We start from the raw sequence: 19231 nt of genomic DNA on the forward strand, positions 1-19231 counted from the left end.
ATCATTCTTTTCTCTAGTTGTCAACTGAAAAACAAAATGCATAATGTGAGAATTGCAAGTTAAGTTTTATTGGGGCAAAATAAGGACTGCCACCTGGGAGACAGCACTTCAGATAGCTCTAAGAAACTGCTCCAAAAGGTAGAGGGAAAGGATAGTATATACGTGATTTTGGTAAAGAGGGGAGTGCAATTAAGCACATGCAATCAAGCACACATTTTTTGTAGAAAGTTTCTACTGATCTCTGAAGCTTTTCTTAGTCCTGAGAATCATCATCCAGAAGAATTTTAGTGCTTTTCTAGATATGAGGAGACACAAGAATTGGGCTCATGAAATCAGTTCCTGAGAATATCTAACTATCTGAAGACTTGTCCTGCCAGTTTTCCCAGAGGACAGAATGCATCATTTCTGCTCTCTACCCTGAACTATTTCAGGGGGTGTTGGAGGTCAACAACAGCACCAGCAGTAGCACATGATTTAGTCCTTATAGAGGTGGGAGGCAAGTGCCTGTGTGTGTCATTGTCGCTCAGTTCTGTCTGACTGTGACCCCATGGACTGCATCCCACCAGAGAATTCCATGCAGAGTCCAGGAATTCCAGGAGATTCCATGGAATTCTCTCCAGGCAAGAGTACTGGAGTGGGTAGCCATTCCCTTCTTCATGGAATTTCCCAACCCAGGGATCAAACCCGGGTCTATTGCATTGAAGGCAGATTACTGTCTGAGCCACCAGGGAAGCACAAGTGCCCATGACTAGTGCCAATTTGTAGTTGACATAGTGTTCATTTAACCCAACTATGAGACAAACAAGATTCTGAAGGCTAAAACTGTAGAACAAATAGGGCAGATATAATTAAAACTCTAGATATGAGCAACCACAAATTTTGTTATGCATAAACTATATATCATAACATACATATAAGCACAGTATAAAATGGGTTGTTCTCCAAAAAGAAGAAACATATCTCTAGCTACTGATTTAAGACATCTCTGGGTCTGATTTTCTCTAGCATTATTTTATCTGAACCGTGGCCTGTAAGATGTCATCTCCATTGTGAGTTTCTCAGTTACAGGAAGTGTTTTCTGTCTCTTTTTTCCCTCTGGTATTTGTGGCTTCCTGTTCTTTGGCACTGTCATAGATGATGGCAATGAAGAATACAAATTCAACCTCTGACTTTATCCTCCTTGGGGCTTCTGGTCAACAGTAAATTCACAGGGATTGCCTTTGCAGTTATTTTGGCTATTTTTGTGATGGCTGTAACTGCAAATCTGGTCGTGATATTCTTGATTCACATAGACTCCCATCTCCATACCCCCATGTACTTTCTGCTCAGCCAACTGTCTATCATGGACACCCTTTTCATTTGTACTACTGTCCCAAAGCTTCTAGTCAACATGGTTTCTAATGAGAAAACCATTTCCTTTGTGGCCTGCTCTTCCTCTACTTGACCATGATGGGAACAGAGTTCTTCCTGTTGGGCCTCATGGCTTATGACCACTATGTGGCTGTCTGCAACCCTCTTAGGTACCCCGTGTTCATGAACCACAGAGCGTGTCTTCTTCTGGCTGCTGGTGCCTGGTTTGGTGGATCCCTGGATGGCTTTCTGCTCACCCCTATCACCATGAATGTCCCCTACTGTAGATCCCACAGGATTGATCACTTCTTCTGTGAGATCACTACAGTTCTCAGATTGGCCTGTGCTGACATATCCTTGTATGAAACCTTGATATCTGCTGTATGCTCATGTTGCTCATTCCCATATCTATTATCTCAACCTCCTACTCCCTCATTTGGTTAACCGTCCACCACATGTGCTCTGCTGCAGGACCAGAAAAAGGCCTTTACCACTTATTCTTCCCACTTGACTGTAGTCAGCTTTTTCTATGGGGCTGCCTTCTACACTTATGTGCTGCCCAAGTCATTTCACACCCCTGAGCAAGACAAGGTAGTATCAGCTTTCTATACCATTGTCACACCCATGCTCAATCCTCTTTTCGACCCTATGGACTGTAGCTGCCAGGCTCCTCTGTCCATGGGATTCTCTAGGCAGGTATACTGGAGTGGGTTGCCATGTCCTTCTCTAGGGGATCTTTGCAATGCAGGAATCAAACCCCTGTCTCTTGTGGCTCCTGCATTGCAGGTGGATTCTTACTGCTGAGCCAGCAGGAAAGCACCATATGCACACTACTATATACAAAATAGATAATTAATGAGGACCTACTGTATATCACAGGGAACTCTACTCAATATTCCATAATAACCTATAAGGGAAAAGAATCTGAAAAAGAATGGATATGTGTCTAACTGTTTGTGTATACCTGAAACTAACACAGCATTGTAAATAAAATATACCTTAATATAAAATAAAATTAAATTTAAAAATATAATGTATTAGCTTGAGATTGAAAGTGATAAATTGTAATAATTTAAAATTAATTAAAAAAACCAATTGCATACTTGCAAGATGTCAGATACTGTTCTTAAACATGGGGTAAACATGAAGGGAAAACTTTTTCCATGTTTCAAAACACATTTAACTACATTATTTGACTTTGATCTTCATAAAGTTCTGCCAAGTATTTTGAGAAGGAATTAGCCTCATGGGATATATAGAAATTTATAACCATATTTTCTGACTTCTGGTCTTGTGATTTTGTGCTAAAACTTGCTATTCTTTGATAGACAATTTCCAAAAGCAGGGAGGCATATGGCACAATACAAACCTGGACACTTGTTAATCATGATAATGACCTGGGGAAAACATATCCCTCTGGGAGTAACATGCAGATAAAATCTATGTTTGGCTTCTGTTGTGTGCCAGCTAGGCTGGTCTACCAAGGACCTGATGTTCCATGCTGAGAGGCAGTCAGACCCTATCTGAGGTCTTTCTACAGGTGAGGGATATGGGCATAAAATTAACTGAACCATTTCTTCCACATATTTATTTCATTTACACAATAAATAAAATATATATTTATATAATATGAAAGTTATAATAATGGATGATATAAAGTCTACTTGTTAAATAGCCCATTAAATCCTTTATTGAATACCAAGAAACATTCAGACATAAAAGGATGATTGTCAATACTGAAAATATTTAGAGAAGGATTGGTGTTCAGAAAAGAATTCAGAATTTTGTTGCCAAAAAAAAAAAAAAAAAATGACAGTACATCCCTGACAACTTAGACTACTATTCACTTTGAATGAAGTGGAGTCCTGCTAACAGTTCTATTAACCAAGTGAAAATAAACTTTTAAAACTTCAGATAATCAGAAAAGAAGATTTACATGAGACAGGATAATTGTAATAATGGAAAATTTCATGGTATTGAAAGCTTAACTCAAAGAACAGGCTGACATACATAATTATCCCAAACCAGAAATATTTCTACTTTTTTCTATTTTTTCTTCTTCTTCTTTTTTTTTTTTCTATTTCTATTTATTTTTTCAAGTTGGGATTATCCTGAGAATAGATCTGATTAACAGAGGATGAGACACTTGGATGGCATCACTGACTCAATGGACATGAGTTTGAGCAAGCTCTGGGAGTTGGTGATTTATTCAGTTATATTAGATTTTAGTCATCACATGACAAAGGACAAGGATCTTGACTTTTGCTCCCTGATACATCCCAAGTACCAAGAAATTTTCCTGATGTAAAATACAATTAATATGAATGAAAAAATGTCATTTCATTTTAGAATTCACACTTGAAAATACATACTTTAATGTTTATGCAGTTCTTTTTTCTTTTTCCTGGAAAATCAGTTTTGAAGAGTTACAGTGAAAGTGATTAGGTACCTTTTGCATGTTTGCACAGAATTGCCTGTCCAGGATGAGAGTGGAAGCCAAAGAAATATACTTAAATTCTTTCCAAATTTACCAGTTCAGATATCATTTCTATTGAAGCATTTTAGAACTGTGGCTCCCACAAAGAAACATCATTGTTTTTTGCTAGATTTGTCATAGATATCTGTCCTCCTTTGGAGCCAATAAGAGGTAGGTATCATAAGTAGGCATTTACTGAGGTATAGAGATAGAAACTTGCAGTTTTTCCATATTGACTGAAAACTTACATGTTAGAACAAGGCTTATGATTGTATATATGAGCTGGCATTATCAAAAATTATCCTTTCCCTGAATTTCCATAGTGTTTACCTGCAATGGGCAGTGGTTTTAATTAGCAGCCAATAACCTTAGGAAGATAAAATGAGGAAACAGGTTAGAACATAGTTAAGTCCATGTCTTTGGACTTCATCTACAGTTCAATTAATAGAACTGATGAAGCTGCAACAGAGAGCTGTTTCCTTGCATCCCTGGAAATATTGTGGGAAAATTTCTGAGACAAAAATGAATATAGAGCTGAAGGAAGTCAGAACTCCCTGTAAATAATGGTCCTTTGTAATCTGAAAGATTATAACAATCTTTATATTTGAGTATATTTAACAACAAGATAGCAACGTATGCAGTGCATGTCTTCAATGGTCTCAGTCTTAAGACAGAGAACTTTTCCAGTGCTATTTTAATTGAAAATAAATGTTTTTATAAATTTATACTTATAATCCAAAACTTATATAATTATGTTTACTATCATGTTTGCTTTAAATACAGGGAAAATTAGGCTAAATGGATTAAAGGTTATACATATTGGCCATTTTCAAATTCAGAAGTTAATACTATCTTCTCATTCTGGAGCCTGTTCTGTTTCCACAATTGCCAAATTAGAGAGTTCTTTATTTTGAGTGAAGGAAGAGTCTAAACATTTCCATAACATTATCAGGTGCCACTATTGTTATGAGATCCTTACACAAAACCCTCCCAATATCCCTGAGGGCAGGGGCTGCTCTGATGTACTTTTGGCTAGTTACAAACTTGAAGAGGGACTTTCCCACTGCCATATGTCTAATAAATGGCAGGTCTTGGATTTTCACCCAGGTAATTAGGTACAGGTTTTACATAATGATCAAAGGTAATCTGACAGGGTTTGAAGTGATGATAGAAACCTGGGAAATTTAAACTATCAAACCAGAGTTGTTTATACCAATGCATAAATCTATCACTTATGGGAATTATTTTGTATATATTTCTCCTCTCTTTGATAAAAAGTTATTTTACTTTTATAATAAGTTACATGTTTACAAGTTCACATTTTCTGATTATTTTGATGTATGTATGTTAGTGAGTCCCTTCAAATATAACATGCAGAGACTAAAGTGAATATTTTAAGGCCAGAAGCACATACTTCAGGTGACATCTTGCAGTATGGAAGCTTAAGAGTCAGAAGGAATCAGATGAATTCTGTTTTAGAATACGGGATCCAATTTAAGCAGGATTCTGGGGTAAATCTGATACATCTTAGTGACCCTACTGATACTGAAAGATTGAAAAATGGAACATTATAGGTATTTATTGCCCAAGCTGTGAACAGGAGGCTTATTATTTAACTTGAAATTAAATTATTTTTACACACATAATCTATGATGTAGGCAAACGGAAAATATAGTGAAGACAAACTGATGTTCTTGAGACTCGACCATCAGTGAAACTTTTACTTCATAATTGTGTGTGTATATATATATATGTGTGTGTGTGTGTACATATATACATACACATACTTATATATGCACATATATATGCACATTAAAATATGTGTATATATGTTTTTGTATATAGCTCTTTACCACATGTATACTAGTGATACATATACCCTTATCACATATATATTATAGGTTATATGTATAAGACATTTTTTTATCAAAGAGAGGAAAAATATATACATAATAGCATCTGCTGTTGGACACATACAAAAATTTTATATATATTATGGTAAGATATTTATATTATATATAAAGAACATAAGGGTTTCTAACTGCTGGAGTTTTCACTTAAGAATGCCGTGAAATTGTCTTACTATAATGATTTTCGTTCTACCTCATATCCTAAAGGATGCTTGGAATCATGTTACAAATTCCAAAAACTAAATAATTTTGTAAGTGTCCAATAGCAGATGCTTAAGCTGCATCTGCTTTCTTAGTAATACAAAAAATACCAAGATGAATATTTATATAAAATTGCTCACCTATTTCTTAATTTCTATATAAAATTTGCTAGGAGTAGAAAGTATATGTTATTTTTAAAGTCCAGATATTGGTTTGCTGCTCTCTCTAACAAAAATAATACCTACTTACATTCTCACCAGCAATATATGATAGTACTCTCTAGATACTCAGTGTTGATACAATCTAACTCTCAAATAGAGGTTCAGTCTGAGTAAGATTGGCAGTTCCAACCCCATTTCTATAGCCTGTGTCCTGTGCAGTAGAAGAGAATGCAACCAGTGCTCTCCAACATCAGTCTTGTTGAGGAAGCCTCTTTCAGATCAGATCAGATCAGATCAGTCGCTCAGTCATGTCCGACTCTTTGCAACCCCATGAATCGCAGCACGCCAGGCCTCCCTGTCCATCACCAACTCCCAGAGTTCACTCAGACTCATGTCCATCGAGTCAGTGATGCCATCCAGCCATCTCATCCTCTGTCGTCCCCTTCTCCTCCTGCCCCCAATCCCTCCCAGCATCAGAGTCTTTTCCAATGAGTCAACTCTTCGCATGAGGTAGCCAAAGTACTGGAGTTTCAGCTCTTTAAGCCTGTACAAACAAGAAGAGTTAGAGCAGATTAATCTTATGCTCCAACTTTTTCACTTTAAGCATGCAGTGCACAGCTGAGTACAATCAGATTAACAGCTTAACATTTCATCACATCTCATAGCCTCATAGTTAAAGAAATATGGCACAAAAGATTCAGTGACTCATCATACATATTCAGGGGAGAAAATAGTGGGATTTGTTTTTCTAAAATCACCCAGGAAAATACAGAGGGGACAACCTGGCTGGAAAAGAAGCTTGGGAACACACTTAGTTTTGAAATGACATTCTTTAATAATAAGTCCGATCCAGCTCCAGCAGGGAATAATTGTACTGGAAACATCTGGTCTGATGTAACCACTTGTCCTAGATTAGTGAACTTTCAAAGTACCACTGCCTGGAGGGAGGCTTTGCTTTAAGACAATGATGTACTGTGTTTCAACAAAAATTGCACATAACCATAAAATATAGAAGTCTAATCGCAGGGTTCACATTTGACAGAGTCTTTTGAAAAATGCAATTTAAAATGTTATGTCTGCTCCCCATTTGGGAGCACCTGTATGTAGGAAAATATAGTAGAAGAGGATAATTATAATTTGAAAATGCTTGCAAGTATGTGATTTTAGATTTGTATATCACTGACAGGATAATTCTGAAGACATTTCAGTTTATTTCACAAGGATTTAAAATGGATTCATGTGCATGTGTTTGTGCTCAGTCACTCAGTCATGCCCACCTCTTTGCAACTCTATAGGCTGTAGTCCACCAGGCTTCTCTGTCCATGGGATTCTCCAGGCAAAAATATTGGAGTGGGTTGCCATTTCCTACTCCAAAGTGGGTTCATAACTCTATGCAATATTTTGAAATGGTTTTGTTGTTTATTCTTTACTCAACTTCATGTAATAGTCTTGTCCTCAGGGGTTCTTTATCCTTAAATGAACTCTGCTACTTTCCTCTGATACACATTAACAGAAGATTTAATTCAATTCTGTATTCAAAAGGAAATTTGGGACAATCTTTACTGAGCTGTATTTGTAATGGTGGTTACACTGATGACAGCCTGACAGCGAGACTTTTGAATGGGACATTACTAGGTCTGCTTGGAGATAAGAAGCTGTCATCGGCTGTGTGTGCTCAGCAGTGAGATTTGTGAATCTGATGTTTGCAGGATCTTTCTCAGCATCCATTTGGTGAGGACTTTTTTCCCCCTGGACATCATTAGAAAGCCACAGGTATGAGATTGCCCAGGAGTTAGAGAGAATTTTGAATATCTGGAAATATTTAACTTCATTATGTTACTTTGTAATTTGTTGACAAGTTTTGACCAGAAATTCAAGTTTTTCTTGATTGTGATTATGGTCTTGCAGTTGGTATTCTTCTGACATTTTTTTAGCTGGTTGAAGTTACTGATGATTAAAAGGATACTATGCATTTAGGGGCCAGTTGAGTGGAGCTGTGGAGTATATGGAAAACAAAGCCTTAGATTTGAGCCAGGACCCATCTCCACTACTTATTCTTTATGCCTCACTTTGTCCAACCATAAAATGGTAATAATTAGCGTAATTTTCCCCACAGAGGTGCTGTGAAGAGGAACTACATCAAGCACTAGAGCATGCAAAAAGATGCCCGGCATAGATGGATGCTGGGTATTTTATTATTAGCAATATGACTCCCTCATGTTATACTTATGTTTAAAATCTGGTAAAATTATTTATGATAATTTCTTGTGGCTACTATTCGAATAGAGCAAATTCAGTGCCTTAAAATAACACAAATTTATTATCTTTCCATTTTGAAGACTGCAACTCCAAAACTGGTCATGCTGGGCTAATTCCTTGCCTCATAGTCCCCTTCATTTTCAAAACCAGCATTTGTATTACTTGGACCTTTGTTCATAATGTCACATCTCATCTTCTTATCCTTGCCTCCTCTTTCCTGTCTCTCTCTTATAAGGGGCCTGGAATATAGATTGGGCACAATGGGACATTCCAGAGTAATCTCATCTCATCATCTGTAACTGAATCACAATTGCAAAGTCTCTTTTGCCAAGTAGGGAAGATATTTATAGGCTGGGGATTAGGACGGAGGGTTCTTTGAGTTGGGGTGGGAACATTATTCTGCCTTTCAAGATAGGCTTTGTTTAACACTAAATTAATCTATTGGGCTTCCCAGGTGACACTAGTGGTAAAGAACGCCCTTGCCAATAAGGGAGACATAGGAGACACAGATTCAATCCCTGGGTTGGATGATCCCCTGGAGGAGGGTATGGCAACATGCTCTAGTATTCTTGCCTGGAGAATCTCAAAGACAGAGGAGCCTGGTGGGCTACAGTTCATAAGGTCACAAAGAGTCAGACACAACTGAAGTGACTTAGCATGTATGCACACAAATTAATCTATTATAGACTTGCTATTTTAATAAGATACCAAATTAAAAGTATCATTTACTGCACAATTTTTCTGATACTAGATGGAAACTTGTTGCTAAGAATAATGCATAATGATTTTCTGTGCTTTTAACTGTGGAACATAAGGTGAGTTCAAACTATATTAACTTCTACAAAACAATCACTGTATGAATAATAACATCTGAAGTTAAATTTGTCTTTTACTCAATAATTGATACATAATGAATAAATAGCTGTCACCAAAAAATCAGATTCAAAAGAAAGATACAGAAGTGAGTTTCATTTTCTAAAAGAATGATGCTTTTAACTCACAGTGATTGTTTCAAATTTGTTTACATAAAACTTCATTAAGATGTAATATTTGTATTGATCTTGGATTGTAATATAGTTCTGTTTCTTATTACTAAGTTTTTTTTAATATAAATTTATTTTAATTGGAGGTTAATTACTTTACAATATTGTATTGGTTTTGCCTTTAGAAAGTGTGAGTGAATCCTATTTTATGATGTTATTTTAGATTGAAGATAAACAGAAAGACCCGGACTATAATTTCATTTTGGCATATTTTATGGAACATACTAGGGTGAATTTTAAAGAAATTCTACTAAAAATGAATCATATTAAAAGACAAAAATTGCATTTTAAGGAGTGCATATGCTAAATAATCATTCATTTAAATATTCAACAAAGTTATCAGATTTTAGACATTATTTTATATTTTGAAAGTGTACAGTAAGCAAAATAAGCAAATACCCATGCCCATATTGATCTTACTGTCTAGTGGGGAGGACAGAAACCCAAAATAAAATGATTGTGTATGACAGATTGTGTTAAGTACAATGAAAAATAGAAAGTCATCAAGTCCTACAGAATAGATCCTTCTGAGAAGTGGATTTTGAGGAAAGACCTGAGGAGATGACCACATAGAGTTATGAGGGTGAGAAACAAGCCAGGGTTAGGGCAGAAGCAAAGGACTTGGGCTGGGAAACTCCCACAAAGTGAGGACAAAGGATCAGCAAGGAGGTCATAGGAGCTGTAGCACCAGAGCAAATGCATTGGAGGCAGAATAAAATGACTCCAGAGGATGAAATTGTCATAACATAATGGGCCTTAAAGCAGCATGTGAAGCTCCACAACAGAGTTTTGAGGTTAAAGTTACAATCCCTGTATTGGAAAGATCCCCTGGAGAAGGGCGTGGCAACACACTCCAGTATTCTTGCATAGAGAATCCCATGGATAGAGTAGCCTGGCGGGCTTCAGTCCCTCGTGGTACAAAGTGGCACTACTGAAGCGACTTAGCATGCAAAAACACAAATGATGGAATCTTCCTACATATTCCCCATCTTCCACTTCTGTTGTTCCTGAGTTACACACTAGTCAGTTAAGTGAAATGTTTTCCTGAGTTCTATGAAAGATTCTAGAAAATTTAATTTTACTCTTGGAGAGAGTCATAGGAAACTCCAATATATAGCCAAGAGATTAGTAGCACAGGTGATGACATGTACTAGCAACTGGTTTCTCAACTGGGGTCAGTCTTAGAGGACTGAAACTATGGGATATTGGGCTCTGTCTAGGCAGAGAGTGTGAGAACTGAATCAAGTTGTAATATGCCAATCTAGTGTCTGGAAATTTGATGGTTGCTTCACAAGTGGGGAAAACCCCACACATCTGGTTATCTGAAGTGTCAGAAAGTGTTGGTGAGAGTAGACACACAGGAGGTATCTTCTCCTTTATATCCTTTACTTCATCAGCTATTCATTCTGCCTATCTTTGGCAATCCAAATAACCAATTTTATTTATTAAGCCTACTATTAGCTGGACAAGATTCTGAAGGCCACCAATGCAGAATAAATAGGGCAGATAGTGATATTTAAAACTCCAATCTAGATATAGCAAATGCCAGCTTTATTATGCAATTTGCATTACCTATGTATTACAGCACAATATAGAAAGGGTTGTGCTCCAGAAAGAAAAAAATAGATCTATAGTTCCTAGTTTATAATGTCTCTTGGCCTGCTTGTTTTTCTCTAGCTTTATGACTTGGAAAATCTTATCTGAACCAGTAGCCTCTGAGATATTATCTCCATTGTGAGTTTCTACCTCCTAGGAAGTGTCTTCTGTCTCGTTTTCCATCACATTTGTGGCTCCCTTTTCCCTGGAGCTGTCAACAGAAATGTCAACGAAGAATAGAACTGCTTCCTCTGACTTTATCCTCCTGGGGCTTCTAGTAAACAGTAAAGCTACGGGGATTGTCTTTGCAGTTATTTTGGCTATTTTTGTGGTGGCTGTAACTGCAAATTTGGTCATGATATTCTTGATTCACATGGACTCCCACCTCCACACCCCCATGTACTTTCTGCTCAGCCAACTGTCCATCATGGACACCCTTTTCATTTGTACTACTGTCCCAAAGCTCCTGGTGGACATGGTTTCCATACAGAAGACCATTTCCTTTGTGGCCTGTGGCATCCAGATCTTTCTGTACTTAACTATGATTGGATCAGAGTTCTTCCTGTTGGGCCTCATGGCCTATGACCGCTATGTGGCTGTCTGCAACCCTCTTAGGTACCCAGTGTTGATGAACCGCAGAGTGTGTCTCCTTCTGGCTGCTGGTGCCTGGTTTGGTGGATCACTGGATGGCTTTCTGCTCACCCCTATCACCATGAATGTCCCCTACTGTGGATCCCGCATCATCGATCATTTCTTCTGTGAGATCCCTGCTGTTCTCAAATTGGCCTGTGCTGATACATCCTTGTATGAAACCTTAATGTACATCTGCTGTGTGCTCATGTTGCTCATCCCCATCTCTATTATCTCAACCTCCTACTCACTCATTTTGTTAACTGTCCACCGCATGCGCTCTGCTGAGGGCCGGAAAAAGGCCTTTACAACTTGTTCTTCCCACTTGACTGTAGTCAGCATTTTCTATGGGGCTGCCTTCTACACTTATGTGTTGCCCAAGTCATTTCACACCCCTGAGCAAGACAAGGTAGTATCAGCCTTCTATACCATTGTCACACCCATGCTCAATCCTCTTATCTACAGCCTCAGAAACAAGGATGTTTCAGGAGCATTTAAAAAGATATTTGCACAATGCTTATCCACATAGAACATATTCACAAGTGATGCTTAGAGATTCAATAATCTGGAAATAGGTTTTCCCAATAATATCCTCAGTGTGTTTTGTTTCACAAGAGACTCTCTGCAGCTATTAAATATTTTTTTAGAGGTGACAATTAAAGAAGATTTACTTAGCGATGTTTCTTCCTCTTAGATGAAAGGAACCCAAAATATTTCATTAGTTATTCAGAGTCTATTTGGCTAACTGTCAAAACTATGTATTATTCAGTTCAGTTCAGTTCAGTTGCAGAGTTGTGTTGGACTCTTTGTGACTCCATGAAACGCAGCACGCCAGGCCTCCCTGTCCACCACCAACTCACGGACTCCACCCAAACCCATGTCCGTTGAGTCGGTGATGTCATCCAACCATCTCATCCATTGTCTGCCGTCCCCTTCTCCTCCTGCCCTCGATTTTTCCCAGCATCAGGGTCTTTTCAAATGAGTCAGCTCTTCGCATCAGGTAGCCAAAGTATTGGACTTTCAGCTTCAACATCAGTCCTTCCAGTGAATCTTCAGTTGCAGTCCAAGGGACTCTCAAGAGTCTTCTCCAACACCACAGTTTAAAAGCATCAATTCTTCGGCGCTCAGCTTTCTTTATAGTCCAGCTCTCATATCCATACATGACCACTGGAAAAACCATAGCCTTGATTAAACAGACCCTTGTTGGCAAAGTAATGTCTCTGCTTTTCAATACGCTATCTAGTTTGGTCATAATTTTTCTTCCAAGGAGTAAGTGTCTTTTAATTTCATGGCTGCAATCACCATCCACAGTCATTTTGGAGCCCAGAAAAATAAAGTCTGACACTGTTTCCACTGCTTCCCCATCTATTTCCCATGAAGTGATGGGACCGGATCCCGTGATCTTAGTTTTTTGAATGTTGAGCTTTAAGCCAACTTTTTCACTCTCCTCTTTCACTTTCTTCAAGAGGCTCTTTAGTTCTTCTTCACTTTCTGCCATAAGGGTGGTGTCATTTGCATATCTGAGGTTATTGATATTTCTCCCAGCAATCTTGATTCCAGCGTGTGCTTCTTCTAGCCCAGCGTTTCTCATGATGTACTCTGCATAGAAGTTAAATAAGCAGGGTGGCAATATACAGCCTTGACGTACTCTTTTTCCTATTTGGAACCATTCTTTTTTTCCATGTCCAGTTCTAACTGTTGCTTCCTGACCTCCATACAGATTTCTCAAGAGGCAGGTCAGGTGGTCTGGTATTTCCATCTCTTTCAGAATTTTCCACAGTTTACTATGATCCACACAGTTAAAGGCTTTGGCATAGTCAATAAAGCAGAAGTAGATGTTTTTCTGGAATTCTCTAGTTTTTTGGATGATCCAGCAGATATTGGCAATTTGATCTCTGTTTCCTCTGCCTTTTCTAAAACTAGCTTGAACATCAATAGTTTTAATTTATTTTTATTTTGCTTTGTGTCCTCTTGAACTTATCCATGGCACGGTTTTCTCATTGCTCAAGGCAAAATTTTATGGATATATTTATTATTTTAATATTTCAAATTATATGAGCAATTAATATTTTAATAGTATTTACACATATCTTCTTTATCCATTCATCCTTACATCCATAAATCTAATTAATTTGTTTCCATATCTTGGATATTGTGAATATTGTTACAATGAATCAGTTCAGTCAGTCGCTCAGTCGTGTCCGACTCTTTGCAACCCCATGAATCGCAGCACGCCAGGCCTCCCTGTCCATCACCAACTCCCAGAGTTCACTCAGACTCATGTCCATCGAGTCAGTGATGCCATCCAGCCATCTCATCCTCTGTCATCCCCTTCTCCTCCTGCCTCCAATCCCTCCCAGCATCAGAGTCTTTTCCAATGAGTCAACTCTTCGCATGAGGTGCCCAAAGTACTGGAGTTTCAGCTTTAGCATCATTCCTTCCAAAGAAATCCCAGGGCTGATCTCCTTCAGAATGGACTGGTTGGATCTCCTTGCAGTCCAAGGGACTCTCAAGAGTCTTCCCCAACACCACAGTTCAAAAGCATCAATTCTTCGGCGCTCAGCCTTCTTCACAGTCCAACTCTCACATCCATACATGACCACAGGAAAAACCATAGCCTTGACTAGACGAACCTTTGTTGGCAAAGTAATATCTCTGCTTTTGAATATGCTATCTAGGTTGGTAATAACTTTCCTTCCAAGGAGTAAGCATCTTTTAATGTCATGGCTGCAGTCACCATCTGCAGTGATTTGGGAGCCCAGAAAAATAAAGTCTGACACTGTTTCCACTGTTTCCCCATCTATTTCCCATGAAGTGGTGGGACCGGATGCCATGATCTTCATTTTCTGAATGTTGAGCTTTAAGCCAACTTTTTCTCTCTCCACTTTCACTTTCATCAAGAGGCTTTTGAGTTCCTCTTCACTTTCTGCCATAATGAATATGTAAGTGCAAATATCTCCTCAGGATACTGTTTATTTCCCTTTAATATATTTCCAGATGTGGTATTATTGTACTTTATTGTGGTTCTATTTTAATAAGTTGAGGAGCATCCATATTTTTTTCCATACGGCTATACCAATTAACGTACTCTTGCCTGGAAAATCTCATGGCCAGAGGAGCCTGGAGGGCTACAGTCCATGGGGTCCCTAAGAGTCGGACACAACTGAGCAACTTCACTTTCACTTTTCACTTTCATGCATTGGAGAAGGAAATGGCAACCCACTCCAGTGTTCTTGCCTGGAGAATTCCTGGGACGGGGGAGCCTGATGGGCTGCGTCTCTGGGGTCACACAGAGTCAGACATGACTGAAGTGGCTTAGCAGCAGCAGCAACAGCAACAGTGTCTAAGGGTTACCTTTACTTGATATTCTCACCAATTTGTATTCTGTCGATAATTTTATAAAAGCTATTTTTAATAGGTGTGAGTTATCACATTGTGGTTTCCATTTGCATTTTCCTGCTAACAAATATTGTTTTACACATTTCATAAGTCTGTTGGCCAATGTATGTCTTCTTTGGAACAATGTCTATTTGTGTACTTTGCCGAATTTTATGTTGGATTATACAATGTCTTTATTCATTTATATTTTGCTACTGGGGGGGTTTCCTGGTGTCTCAGATGGTAAAGAATCTGCCTGGAATGCAGGAGACCCGGGTTCGATCCCTGGGTCAGGAAGATCCCCTGGAAAAGGAAATAGCAGCCCACTCCAGTATTCTTACCTGGAGAATTCCATGGACAGAGGAGCCAGGTGGGCTGCAGTTGATGGGGTTGCAAAGAGTCAGACACAACTGAGCAACTTATATTAAACTGTATAAACTCCATATAAATTTTGAATATGCAACTTTATCAGTTTCATGATTTCCACATATTTTCTTCCATTCTATAATTTGTTTTTATATCTGGTTGTTTGCTGAGCAGAAACTTCTTAGTTTGATACAGTCTTAGGTCTTAATTTGGCAGTTTTGTCTGTACTTTTAATGTCATATCCAAAATTGATTGCCAAGATCAATGCCAAGGTAGTTATTTTGTATGTTTTCTTCTAGGAGTCTTATGGTTATAGTACCTATGTTTGAGTCTTTAAACCATTTATATTTTCTTGTGAGTTTTGTGAGCTAGGGGCCCAGTTTTATTTCTCAATTCATTCATTCATTCACACATTAATTTACTTATTTATGTTTTGTACTTGTATATTGTGTTACTGATATGTTTTATTGAATTAATTGCCTTTTGCTGTTACTTATGATAGGCAACCTTGTCAAAGATTAGTTGACAATATATGTGTAGGTTTATAAATGAGTCAATAAACCCATACATATATTCTATTCCTTTGGTCTGTTTCTCTTTCTATACCAGTGTCTTATTGTTTTATTTAATATAGCTTTGTAATGTTTAGCTTTGAAATCCAAAAATGCATCTCCAGCTCTGTTCTTAAATTTCAGGATTGCTTTGGTTATTTAGGTTCTGTACAAATATTAGACATTTGTTCCATTTCTGTGAAAAATTTCAATGGAATTTTGATGGGGATGGCATTGAGTCTGTAGACCAGTTCAGATTCAGCACAAGGGAAGAAAGTTTTTTTTTTTCTTTTTTGATTATGCTAATTTTCAGCTGATTTCTTTAAAAATTTCCTTGAATGCTCAATATGCATTTCCTTATTTATTATTCTATCAAGTATAATAAGACATCATGAAACATTATCATTTTTTAAATTGATACATATTATATTGCATGACAAAATTATAAAATGTCATTAATGTTTTTTCCCTTTGCAATATAGACATTTAAAATTATAAAATATCTTGTCATGAATTAATATTTTTTTACTTAAGCATAACAGTGGATAAGCAAATATTGATATCCATAATTTGATGCCTCTGATGCCGAGGAAATCACAGGCACAGGATAAGGCTGATGTCCAAACTGTCTGGGCTTCAAGACTCTGGGTTTGTGGGTGTAGTCACAGGACAAGTTTAAGAGGTAAGGCTCAATTAAACCTGACGCTCCAGGACACACGAGAAAAGTTCCCATCAATATGACTGCCTAGGTTCCTTTTTCTGTTCAGTTTCTCAGTCATGTCCAACACTTTGCCACCCATTGACTACAGCCAAGCTTCCCTTCACTGTCTCCTGGAGCTCAAACTCATGTCCATTGAGTCGATTAAGCCATCTAACCATCTCATCCTCTGTCAGCCCCCTTCTCTTCCTGCCCTCAATCTTTCCCAGCCTCAGAGTCTTTCCCAATGAGTTGGCTCTATGCATCAGTTGGCCAAAGTATTGGAGCTTCAGCTTCACCATCAGTCCTACCAATGAATATTCAGGGTTGATTTCCTTTGAGATTGATGGGTTTGATCTCCTTCTGTCCAAGGAACTCTCTATCACCACAGTTTGAAAGCATCAATTTGAAACCTTCCAGGTACCTTTAGGTAAGAACTATTTTATGGGGATTTCAGTAAGCTAACTTATACTTATTGCTTAATAACAGAGGCAAGAGCAGAGGTCCTAGAGAGACAACCACATTACAAATGACTTTTATTTCTTTTTATACTATAAATAAAACACATAAAAGTAATTAGCCTCCAACTAAAATAAATAAATTTAAAAAAGAAGTGTTGAGGTACGGCCGGCGCTTCTCCGCCCTCCTCCCTATCCGGCGGCTTTGGCCCCGCTCGGTCCTCCCCACCCCGACTTCGGTTCCCCTGCGTCCTTTCCGTTTCGTTCCCTGTCCCGCTCCATCCTGCCCGTCCCCACCTCGGTTGGCTCTGTGCTTCCCATCCGGTCCCCCAAGCGCGGCCCCGGGCGGTCCTTCACACTCCGACCCTGGCGTCGGCCTGGCTTGGTCCTTGCTGCCCCGACCTGGCCTTGGCCTCGCCGGCTCCTTCCCTTCCCGTCCGTGGCCTTACTCGTTGCCCCATCCGTGACCCGTCCCGCCCCCTAGGACCTCACTCTGTCCCTGAAGGTGTAAGTTCTCTCAACCTTCGGTTTTCCTTCCCTTTCCCAGTCCCTCCTCCTGATGGGCAGACCTCTCCCCGCTCCCTGCTTTCCCAGAGTTTACAGCTCCTCTGCGCCTCCCCGGCCCTTTTCCCCTGCCCCGGGCCTTGGCTAGCTCTTGGAGCTCTGAGATGTTCTTTTCCCTGCCTGCTTCCCATCCCATCCTTTGTCGCTGAATGTTCAGTTTCAGCCCAGCCCACTTTTCTCTGAGCCTGTTTGTTGTGTGACTTGCTGGGCGGGTAGTGGAGGAAAAGCCATTTCACCAGGGGGCCTTATGACTTAACTCTGAATCCTCCACAGTCTGGGTCCGACAGAGAATCCCGCCGAGTTCCTGTAATGTGGTGCAAGGTATTCTCTCTGTAGATTAGGGAGTGGGGGATCTGGACTCTGACTAGGGCCTTCCCATTTGCTGCTTCCTTCCTACTTTTATGTATACTTGTGTGCACCTGTATTTATGGCTATCGTCGGGGACCAGCAACCACTGAGTGAACTTCCTGAGTCTTATGGGCTTGCTTGTTCTCTGGGGAACTGGAGTAGATGGGGCATGGGTACACGGAAGGTGGCTAGGGTTACTGACAGCTCTTCAAGTGAATTTGGGTCAGAAGTGGCCCCTAGATTGAGAGGGAGGCTGTGTCCCCCCCCAACACACACACACTGGTGGTAGCAGTGAAGGGCCAGAGAGTAAAAAAAAAAAAAATAAAAATAAAAAAGAAGTGTCCAAAATTTACTGCTTAATCACAGAAAAAACAATCATGAAACCATTCATGTAATGTCCCCACACATCCTTGGAGAACATGAATAGCTCTCCATAACCGTCTTGTGCCTCTCTCTTATTGAGCTATCTTTAGACATTTAGAAAAGTTGCAAAGTTAGTAAAGTTTCCATGTAGTCTTAACCAACTTCTACCAGTATTAACATATTATATAACCATAAAAAGTTGTCAGAACAAGGAAGTTAATATTTCACCCGTGTTTTGACTCTTGCCATTTTTTTTTTTTTTTTTTTTTTTCCCTCATTCAGGATCCCACACAGCATCTAGTTGTTATTGTCACTGAGTCTCCTTCAGTCTGTTTCCTTCATGAAATATTGACAACTTTGAGGAATATGAACTGCTTATTTTGTAGAATCAATTTGATTGTCATCATTTCTGGGAGTTACTGTTGTATCCCTAGATAAAAAAAATGTATTTTTAAACACAACAATTTAGTTTTTCCTGTTAGATGAAAATTACAGAAATAAAATGGTATAGTTTATACTCTTAGTGTTCAGCTTGTATTTGAGGAGAATACTAATTTTTGCAGTGAGGGAAATGCACAGCATGCACATAAAGATGCATCACAATCAAAAGCACAAGAAATTTAACAATAGTAAGAAAAGATAAATACTGGAGTAGAAAGGGACTTCTGAAATCCAAGGTTGAGATCACTAAAAAAATAAAATAAAACAACTCTTGATTCCTAGTGGCAAAAGATATTTATCCAAAATGCCAATAGATATCATATTACTCAAGTGAAAATACCAAAAATAAATAAATAAATAAATAAAGGATTCAAGCAATTAAAAATAAAATCAAAATCCTTGTTGTCTGCCTTTTCAATAAGAACATATGCTCTCCAGA

General features: G+C 38.6%; 1 protein-coding gene and 1 pseudogene across 1 annotated transcript; both read left to right on the forward strand.

Moving 5' to 3' along the window:
* The first annotated feature begins 972 nt into the window (after nucleotides 1–972).
* Nucleotides 973–6743, forward strand: LOC133252123 (olfactory receptor 2T11-like; annotated as a pseudogene).
* A 4464-nt stretch (nucleotides 6744–11207) lies between these two features.
* LOC133252033 (olfactory receptor 2T11) lies at nucleotides 11208–12155 on the forward strand. Its single transcript, XM_061424789.1, has one exon. It carries the CDS (start codon nucleotides 11220–11222, stop codon nucleotides 12153–12155), a length of 936 nt encoding a protein of 311 aa, XP_061280773.1. The 5' UTR covers nucleotides 11208–11219.
* The last annotated feature ends 7076 nt before the right edge of the window (nucleotides 12156–19231 follow it).

Source organism: Bos javanicus, chromosome 7 (assembly GCF_032452875.1).
Source record: "Bos javanicus breed banteng chromosome 7, ARS-OSU_banteng_1.0, whole genome shotgun sequence".
Lineage (NCBI taxonomy): Eukaryota > Metazoa > Chordata > Mammalia > Artiodactyla > Bovidae > Bos > Bos javanicus.